Here is a 10,368-nt window from a genome sequence, read left to right on the forward strand (position 1 = left end):
GTGGTCTTTGGGTGTGAGGCCAAAAGTCCCAAAAAAATCACAAATCCCTGCCATGGTGTCCATCCCCAGACCCTCCCCAGGAGGTCACCTGGCTCGGGCCCTGGTCCTGGGAGGGCCATGCAGTGCTGAGGGGTGGCAGCTCTCCACTCCAGCCGCTCCCACAGCTCCCACAGCGCTTTCCCAGTGGCCTTGGCTGATGTCCCTGCCTTTAGAGGCAGCTGCCGTGTTTCCCAGGAGAGCCCCTGCAGCAGGCAGTGATCCTTAGGGGCTGGGGGCCCTGGCAGCCTCTCCCTGGCGCCAGGCACCCTCCAGAAGGGGTGCTCCCCGCAGCGGGATCAGGGCTGGACCTAGACCCCCCAACAGGCTCCCCAGGCTGGACCCAGGGCCAGGTTTCCCCAGCCAAGACCCTCCATCGCCAATCCCTCTTCGGGTCAGGAACCCCTCCAGGGGCCAGATGCAGGACTAAGACCCTCCTGAGCCAAAGTCCCCCAGATCCCGTCTCACCCAGGCTAAGAGCCCCTCAAAGCAGAATCCCAGGGCTTAACAACACTCCTGGGCCAAGACCCCACAAAGATCAGACCCTTTCACGCCAAGCGCTCCAGGGCTGGAGCACCCTCGGGGCCAATACTGCCCCCAGGGCTAAGCCCCAGGGCAATACCCACCCAGGGCGCTGAGTGAGCGCAAGGAGCGGGCCCAGGGCCGACATCCCCTCACACCCACACCCTGCATGCTGAGACCCCTGCACTCAACCCGAGCACCAGCCCAGGGCCAAGCCCCGCTCAGGGCGAGGCTCCTGCCGGGCTGGCACGGCCTGTCCCGGTCCCGGGGCGAGCTGTCGCCATGTCCAGGGCCAAGCCCCGCTCAGGGCGAGGCTCCTGCCGGGCTGGCACGGCCTGTCCCGGTCCCGGGGCGAGCTGTCGCCATGTCCAGGGCCAAGCCCCGCTCAGGGCGAGGCTCCTGCCGGGCTGGCACGGCCTGTCCCGGTCCCGGGGCGAGCTGTCCCCATGTCCAGGGCCAAGCCCCGCTCAGGGCGAGGCTCCTGCCGGGCTGGCACGGCCTGTCCCGGTCCCGGGGCGAGCTGTCCCCATGTCCAGGGCCAAGCCCCGCTCAGGGCGAGGCTCCTGCCGGGCTGGCACGGCCTGTCCCGGTCCCGGGGCGAGCTGTCGCCATGTCCGGTGACCCCGTTCCCCCGCGGGCGGGCCCGCCAGGGGGCGCTGCCGGCGGCGGCGCCGCGCGGCCGCGTTTGTCCCGGGCGGGCCGCCGTACGGCCGCGCCGCCGGGGGGAGGCCGCGGCAGCGGGGCCGGAGCGGGGCCGGAGCGGAGCCGGGAGCGGAGCCGGGAGCGAGCCCGGAGCGGAGCCGGAGCGGGGCCATGAGCGACATCCGGCACTCGCTGCTGCGGCGGGACGCGCTCAGCGCCGCCAAGGAGGTGCTCTACCACCTCGACATCTACTTCAGCAGCCAGCTGCAGAACTCGCCGCTGCCGCTCGTGGACAAGGGCCCCACCGACCTGCTGGAGGAGTTCCTCTTCCAGGTCCCCAAGGAGCGCGGCGCGCCGCCCAAGGTGCGACACGGACGGGCCGGGCGGGGCGGCACGGGCCCGGCAGCCGCGGGGACGCGGCCCCGGGCAGCGGGGATGGAGCGCAGGCCGCAGGAGCCAGGACAGGATCCCCGCTGGAACCTGAGGCCTCAGATCGGCACAGGCTCCCCCCGGCGCGGGCTGCTGCTGGAGCCCGAGGGCTTGGATGGGCAAGATTGGGTCCCTGAGCCTCTGCTGCTGGAGGCTGAGGGCTTGGATGGGCAGGATTGGGTCCCAGAGCCTCTACTGCTGGAGGCTGAGGGCTTGGATGGGCAGGATTGGGTCTCTGAGGCTCTGATTCTGGAGGCTGAGGGCTTGGATGGGCAGGATTGGGTCTCTGAGGCTCTGATTCTGGAGGCTGAGGGCTTGGATGGGCAGGATTGGGTCCCTGAGGCTCTGATTCTGGAGGCTGAGGGCTTGGATGGGCAGGATTGGGTCCCAGAGCCTCTGCTGCTGGAGCCCGAGGGCTTGGATGGCCAGGATTGGGTCCCTGAGGCTCTCCTGCTGGAGCCCGAGGGCTTGGATGGGCAGGATTGGGTCCCAGAGCCTCTGATTCTGGAGGCTGAGGGATTGGATGGGCAGGATTGGGTCCCTGAGCCTCTCCTGCTGGAGGCTGAGGGCTTGGATGGGCAGGATTGGGTCCCAGAACCTCTCCTGCTGGAGCCCGAGGGCTTGGATGGGCAGGATTGGGTCCCTGAGCCTCTCCTGCTGGAGCCCGAGGGCTTGGATGGGCAGGATTGGGTCCCAGAACCTCTCCTGCTGGAGCCCGAGGCCCCAACACACAGCACAGGGTCCCTGGGGTGCTGGTGACTGAGGTTTTTTGGCGGGGGGGGGGGGCTGGTGGCCAGTCCCTGATGACTTGGGCAGAATTCCAAGCCCCGAGTTGCTGTGGTGGGGGCTCTGGGGACTGCCCACAGCCCCTGAGTGCTGCAGCTGGGCCTGGCAGGGTTTTGGGATGGAGCTGGGATGGGGGGCTCAGAGATGAGCACTGAGAAGCCACAACTGCTGGGGTAGAGGGCCCTCAGTACTGCCGAGTCCAGCTCTGCCCCCAGCTGCCCAGCAGTGTCCTCACTGCTGTTATTTGCAGAGGGAGGAAATATTTCCCCCTCAGCAGTGTCTCACTTGGTGGGCAGCCCTTGCAGGTGCAGCAAGCACCAGCTTTGGATATCCGGGTGTTCAGATGAAACCTGGAGCTCTTCAGTGTCACCAGATAAATACACTGGTGGTTCAAGAAGCTTGGATGTGTGTGCTGTGCATAAAGATTAAATCCCTCAGCCCAAAGGGAAGCTCTCAGCCTTTACTGTTCCTGTCTTTTCACTTGGTTTGTGGTCCTTCAAGAGGCTCAGTGTATGTTACAGCTTTGCTTTTGTTTTCTTTCAGAGGCTGACCCCACTCCAGGAACTTCAGCTCCTTGAGATCATGTGCAATTATTTCCAAGAGCAGACCAAGGATTCAGTCCGGCAGGTCATCTTTTCATCTCTCTTCAGCCCCCAGGGGAACAAAGCAGATGACAGCAGGATGGCTTTGCTGGGGAAGCTGGTGTCCATGGCAGTGGCTATCTGCAGGGTTCCTGTGCTGGAGTGTGCTGCCTTCTGGCTGCAGGTACAGCTCCTGGGCAGGCAGGGATGCCTTGGGGAGGGGATCAGGGCGTGCTCCAGAGTGGGCACAGTGAGCTGGAGCACAGCTGGTCACAGTCAGCTGCTCCTCCCTGGCAGTTTCAGCTGCCCCCATGTCTGTGCTCATGCCCATTCCTGTGCTCTGGCATCAGGGAGAGCTTTGCCAATCCATTCATGTGCTGCGATGGAAGAAAAAAATTGTTTGGGTGGGCTTTTTACTGTCAGTGAAAGTTTTAATAATCTCCCCCAAACCCTGCATATTGAAAGGGCTCAGTGGAGGGTTTGACCAAAGCAGGGAACAAACCTTGGCAGTTATGGTCACGTTGCCTGAAGAAGCTGACTCTGGAGTTTGGGAAATGCACCCTTCCTGATGTGCAGGTTTGTGTGTGGAAGAGGCAAACCCTGTCCTGAAATTGGGGCACAAAATACCCATATCTCTCTTCTGTGAATGCAATAGGTTGGAGATCTCCTCTGTCTTTTCCTTTCCCACTGAGATTCCTGGCTGTGGGCTTTGGGAAGAGCACCTTTGTTCCTGCTGCCCTGGGATGTGCAGAAGTCACAGCTGACACGGGGCAAGAGCAGGAAGGCTGTGCTGGGAGGGAAGGTGGGAGGAGGCAGATCTCCTGTTTCCTTGGGGTCCTTTTTCTCCCCCATGGTGAACCTTTGGGAGGGCAGGATGGGATACAGCCTGGATAGCAGGAGAAGGTGTATTTTTATTTCAGATGGCAACTTTTAAGTGATGTTAGGATTGCACAGATTATTTTCCACATTAAAAAAATCAGGCATGGCAACTGAACCAATTGCTCTGGGACTGAACCGGTTGAAACTACAGAATGGTTTGTGATGGAAGGGACCTTAAAGCTCATCCCATTCCACGCTCTGCAAAGACACTTTCCACTATCCCAGGTTGCTTCAAGCCCTGTCCAGTGTGGCCTTGAACACTTCCAGGCTGGGTTGGAGAGGCCACAGCTTCCCTGGGCAACTTGTGCCAGGGTCTCACCGCCCTCACAAGGAAGAAATATTGCAGAAGTAGTAAAAAAAAAAATCTCCAAGTCAAAATATTGATCTAAAAGGTTTCAGTTTTAAGCCAGCGATACAGTAAACTCAAGATATCACCATCTATTTTGATATTGCAGTACAATGGTTTTATTTCTGTGAGAGTGGGTGTTTGATGTGCTGAGAGAGAGCAACCACAGCAGCGCAATGGCACGGGGGGAAGGTGGGGACACAGCTGCTGGAGCAGCCTGTGCCAGGGTGTGATCTGTGTCCCCGTGTGCTGTCCCTGCAGCGGACCCCAGCTGTGTTCTGTGTGAGGCTGGCCCGAGCCCTGGTCGATGACTACTGCAACCTGGTGCCAGGCTCCATCCAGACCCTGAAGCAGATCTTCACTGCCAGCCCTCGCTTCTGCTGCCAGTTCATCACATCAGTCACAGCTCTCTACGACCTCTCTTCAGGTAAAAGTGCATCTTTTTGAGTGAGAGGTGCAGTGTAATGCACCATGAATTAACTGTTGCGAGATGCAGCTCGAAAAGAGGTGTTACCATGTAACTATTGCCAGAGGAAGCTCAGAGGTGTGGCTGTTGCTTCATCTGGCTCTGGGGTGAGGATAAAAATAACCAGTCTTTGTCTGACTTAGAATTCCAGCCTGGTTTGGGTTGGAATGGACTTAAAGCTCATCTTGGTCTACTCCTGCCATGGGCAGGGTCACCTTCCACTAGACCAGGCTGCTCCTGTCCAACCTGGCCTTGGGCACTTGCAGGGATTTGGAGTCCACCGCCTCTTTGGGAAACAAGGGAAAGTCTTTGCTGGAGAAGCAGCCAGGAACATCTGACACAAAGGGCATTGTCCTCCCCAGAGGGCAAAGGACAGGGGACCTTGTTGACTGAGCAGCTCTGGGAGGGAAAGTTGATCTGTCTGGGCTCTGTCAGCCCTGAGAGGGACTCAAGGCTGCCTGTCAGTCTAATCCCTTCCAAAAAGGGGAGAAACAAGTTCTGAATGTTGGCAGACTGGAGCAGTGATGAGAAACACAATCAACAACATAACTCCAGTGCACTCTTTAACTGTGTGTGTGACCTGCTAGTGGTACAGCCTGTTTCAGGGTGTTGCTCAGACACGTGTGGGTGTCTAAAGTAAGATTGATTTAGCTCTACTCAGTCACAGAAAGCTCAGGGTAGACAAGAGAACAGCCATACACCAAATACCAACACCACCCATAATCCAGAAAAGCAAATGCTGTTATTGATAAAGGAAATGCTTGGCACACTCTTCTCCAGATAAGCAGCTTGGCATTACTGAGAATAAAAGAGAGGTTCAGGCTCAGCCTTTATGTTGTTTTTATAAAGTATTTGGTAGAGCTCAGACCATATTTTATATCCCATCATCATGTCAGAAAGGAAATAACTTGAGTCATAAGAAGTAATTTTTAATTCCTTATTTTATTAGAGATGTTTTTGGTGACACAAGAAAAGGGAGCTTGCTCTTCCAATGCAGCATTCCCCCTGTGAGAGGATGATGTGTCAGGGTTTCTGTTGTCTGTAGTCAAGTTCGTGACCATCTTTCACTTCTCACCTGAAGCTTTATGTGATCTTATAATCCTTTATATGTCATGTAATTGTGTTGTTGCATTGTGTTTTTCCACAAGACATGTTTGTTTAGGTAAGTAAGTATTAAAAGAAATGAGTTATCGGCACTTCCTTCTCTTCACCCAATAAGCTTTTCCTATTTCCCTTGCCCATTGTACTTCCTGTGGCAAGGGATAAATGGAGATTTAAATTATGGAAAAAATGAGCAGATGATGGGTGGCAGAGAAGAAAATGACAAAAGAATTTTGCTGGGAAAGGAGATAAATATCAGTGTTTGGTGGTGTCTTTGGAATAGGTGGGGAAGGTGACAAGAATATGGTTGTGTGTTCCCTGGAACAAACTACCTTTGGTGTCTTGGGAAAACCAGCAGAACTGGGGAGGTTCAGAAATTGTAATTGGGACAGCATAGGACGGGTGTGTGCGAGAGACTCATTAGAGCCTAAATGAAAGTCCTGTGCTTCAGTGCAAGGCTCAGCTCACCCAACATTAACTCTCCTGTCTCCAGATGATCTCATCCCTCCCTCGGATCTGCTGGAGCTGATTGTCTCCTGGATCTTTGAGGACCCTCGCTTGATCCTCATCACCTTCCTGAACACTCCCATAGCAGCCAACCTGCCCATTGGCTTTCTGGAGCTCACCCCGCTGACCGGGCTCATCCGCTGGTGCGTCAAGGCTCCCCTGGCCTACAAAAGGAAGAAGAAAGCCTCACTCTCCAATGGACACGCTCCCGACAAAATTGCCAAGGACTCGGCTTCAGGAGAAGATAGGGATTGCCACCAGCTGTATTCCAAGCTGCATCTGAGTGTCCTGCAGGTCCTCATGATGCTCCAGGGGCATCTAACAGAGAAAAACCTTTATGGGCGCCTGGGGCTGGTACCCTTTGACCACGTGGTTCCTCTGGTGGAGGACATTAACAGACTGTCTGATGAACTCAATCCTCTCAATGCATCCAAAGAGATTGAACTTGCTCTGGACAGGCTGGCTCAGGCTTTGCAAGTGGCCATGGCATCAGGAGCTCTGCTGTGCACCAGAGGTGAGTTGTCTGTGGGGCTGGCAGAGACCTGGCATGGGATTCTTCTCTTCCAGAGTGAACTTGTAAGAGGCAGTTTTGGGGTGAGGGAAGTAAAGATCAAGGTGTTTACAGCATAATTAATAATTTGCCCTTGTTAGAAAGTGATAGTGGACAAAATAATTCAGGAAAAATAGCTGGATGGAGAGTAAGAAAGGAGAGATCACTGCTGTGGGTGAGTCAGGCATGGCTTTGCAGAGCTGGGGACTGATCCACAGCCCTGCAGTGTGCACCAGGGGCTGTATCTGGGTGTCTGCCATGGGGACACTTTGTTCTCCTCAGAATTGCCTGTAGCTATTTAAAAAGCACTGTTTGATTTTGCTTCAGTTTAAGTTCTCCGAGTTTGCCTGCCGGAGGAGAGGCCATGAAGCACATAAAACCCTGGGTGGGTGTGCTAGACAAAGAATTTGAAAAGCAAATAATACCTCTTCAACTGAAACTTCTGGGACTTCAGCTCACCTATAATGAGACCCCATTACAGGCTGTCCAAATTTAGTTTTAACTCAGTAAAAATGGTCTGCTAACGTGGCTTTTGTCTGGCTTTCCTGTCTCCAAAGCCAGTTCTTCCCAAAAGACATGCAGAGAGATAAAAGGGAAGTGACCCAACAGAGGGCAGGGTCAGTCACACAGGCTCTTTTCCTGTGATATTCTCTTGAAAACAGACAATTTTAGGTTACACCAGAGGGCTTGAAGCTCTCCAACACCTGGAACATTAAGTGCAGACCACAGCTGCAGAGAGTGGCCTCTGCATAAGCAGGGATCTGATGCTTTTGTCCTGGCTGAACCAGTGCTGCTGGTCAAATTTCACTGTTCTTCGTCCTCATCTTTTATAAAGTAACTCTTAGTGTTATAAGAACAAACAGAAATCAGAGGTTTTTGATCTGAGGGCTGATTTCAGCTGTATTTGGTCTTAGCTGGAACATTCTGAGCAGTTGCTCTTTCTGTGGAAGGTAATTCAGTGTAAGGGGCTGCTGAAATACCAGATATTTCAGTGTTTTGGGGTTGTGTTTGTCTACAAAGGCAGGAGTTTGTTCTCAAGCCATTCCTGAAAACACTTTATCGAATGGGATATTCCTTGGTTCTAGCTATTCTGCTTTAGCAGAAGTTTGGAGGTGGTAGAAAGGTGCAATTTCTAGTTGATAGATACCAGCAAGAAAACCCCAACCCATTCTTTACAGAAGCAGTGGTTAAAAAAACCCAAACCAATACAAAACAGGCACTGGGCAGAGTCACACCTTGTACTTCCTATGTCTCAGTTACTTTTTGTTCATGTGTTGGTATTGCAAAATCCATCCTAAGGCTTATCTGTCTTAAATGTCAAACATATATAACAATAAAGGGGCTGGTGGGGAAAGTTAGTGAAATGGAGAAACATTTTATCTCCTATGAAGGTTTTGGGCCTGAGAGAGGTTCCGGATCTCTTGCTGACTGATGGTGATGACAGATTATTGACAGATTTAGTAATCAGTAATTATTCAGTACGATTAATGATTATTCAGTAATCTGACCTTCTTAGAAAAGACAGCAGAGAGGAAAACCACTGTAATTTCTGCTTTATCCTTATTATTAATCTTGTGTCCTCTTTCAGATGACTTGAGGACTGTATGCTCCAGGCTACCACATAACAAGTAAGAGACTTTTTGCAGCTGTGTTGGCTTTGATGCATGTTCCAAGACACTCAAGGGCTGCTGAGACAAAAATCTCCTCTAAAAGTTTGTCTTTGTGGAATTTGGCCTTTATTCACATGCACTTTAGCATGAGGATGAAGGTGACACAGTGCTGACTTCTTCCCTGAATTCCTGACAGAAAGGGGCTTCAGTGCTCCCACCTGTGGGTGATCTTTCCCAGTCTGTGTTAGAACAAAGGCACAAGAAATGGAAATGGAATTCCAGCCAGAAACTTGCCCCTAAATTGTCCCATCTCTAATTCCCCACTGGTTTTACCTGCCTCTAAGCTCAATTGCTTCTTACCTTTTTGCAAAAAGAGCAAAAAAAGGGGGAAAATGATAAAAAATCTGGAAGCTGTAAAGAACAGAACTGTGTCGCTGTTCTCCTGGCTCTCAGCAGCGCTGTGAGTTGGATGTGAGTTATCCTTAGAACCACGACAAAAGCTCCTCTAATAATCTCCTGTCTGAATTTCTTTCCACAGCCTGCTCCAGCTGGTGATTTCAGGCCCAGTTCAGCAGCCGACCCACGGGGCTCTGCCCCCGGGGTTCTACCCGCACATCCACACCCCTCCGCTGGGGTACCCCGCGCACCCCGCGCTGCCCGCGCTGCCCGCGCACCCCGTGCAGAGCTTCATCCCGGGCATGACCTTCCCCTACCGCCCCCTCCGCTAGCCCGCGGCCGGCCCGGCTTCCCCGGGTCCCGGGAAGCCTCCGAGACAAAAAGCGAACGCCCGGAACCGCGTTTTCCTCTTCGGAGCTTGGCTGGGCTCCGCCCGCGCCCTGGGGCAGCGCTGGGGCTGGGTGCGGGATGCAGATACCGAGGCAGATCCCAGGGACAAAAGGAGGGGATGGCAACAGGCAACATCAATTCCAAACCTCTGCAGTGTGTGGAAGTTTGTTGGATGTCCCTCAATGGTGTTTTGCAGCAGGCCCGAGCTGTTTACGGCTGCTCTGGCTGTGGGAGGGCCAGAAGGGAAGGCCTTGTGTGATTTTTTTTCCAAGCTATTCCACTCCAGCCTGCTTGTTTCTTTGTAAATGTTTGTATCTATAGCTACAGAGTATGTGTACACTGTATATTTTTGGAAGGCAAACGTTTGTTTCTGAAGCACAAGGTAGAGTAAAGCAGCACTTCCTATTAAAGGAAACAATTTAAGAAGCATAAAAGACATCTGCTGCTTTCTTCTTCGAACAACTAGAAGAATTAGAACAATTTCAGACAATTGGATTCTTTTTCCAGTGATTAGAAGGTCCAGCTTGTCAGGCCTGTGCTGGGGTGGGGACAAAACCCATCTGGAGCTGCAGTGACCCATCGACTTCCCTGCTGAGGAAATGCCCAGTACACACCTCACTCAGTGCTTCCTGAGAATTTGGGGTGAGATCTGGGGTGTTTTGTTAATGCTGGCTGCAAAACTGGCCAAAGGCTAGCAGTGCTGTGCTGGCCAGCTCTGAGTGCAGCAGGGGAATGCATGGAATCATCCTGGGAAGGACAGCAGAGCTCACCAAAGGTGGTGTCCAGCCCTTCTGTGGTCCTGCTGGGCCTCTCTGAGCCCCCTCTGCAGGATGAAAAAGCAGGAAAATAGGAGCTCTTCCTACACATCAGAGGTGGTGACAAAGACCTCTGCTGCTGCTGCTGTCCTGTGTGAGATGTGGCATCTGTGGTTCCACACTGGCTGCAAAAAATGTGCAAATTAGCTGGAAGGTGGGAAAATCTGACTTGAATGGAACAGCTGGCAAGGAGACTGTGGAAGTGGGAGGTTAATAATAATCGTGGAGTAGCTGGGCTTGGGAGGCACCTCTGGGGATCACCTAGTCCAACCTGCAGGTCAGCTGAACCCACAATAAAAATAGGATCTTTAA

The 10,368-nt window shown here is 53.5% G+C and overlaps 1 protein-coding gene across 1 annotated transcript; it reads left to right on the forward strand.

The window, feature by feature from the left end:
• Positions 1 to 1,289: 1,289 nt before the first annotated feature.
• INTS15 (integrator complex subunit 15) lies at positions 1,290 to 9,675 on the forward strand. The gene is made up of 6 exons (XM_021550051.4): positions 1,290 to 1,563; positions 2,959 to 3,180; positions 4,483 to 4,648; positions 6,282 to 6,809; positions 8,434 to 8,473; positions 8,994 to 9,675. Exons 1-6 carry the CDS (start codon positions 1,372 to 1,374, stop codon positions 9,181 to 9,183), a joined length of 1,338 nt encoding a protein of 445 aa, XP_021405726.1. The 5' UTR covers positions 1,290 to 1,371; the 3' UTR covers positions 9,184 to 9,675.
• Positions 9,676 to 10,368: the final 693 nt, after the last annotated feature.

Source organism: Lonchura striata, chromosome 14, assembly GCF_050655825.1.
Source record: "Lonchura striata isolate lonStrDom1 chromosome 14, ASM5065582v1, whole genome shotgun sequence".
Taxonomy (NCBI): Eukaryota; Metazoa; Chordata; class Aves; order Passeriformes; family Estrildidae; genus Lonchura; species Lonchura striata.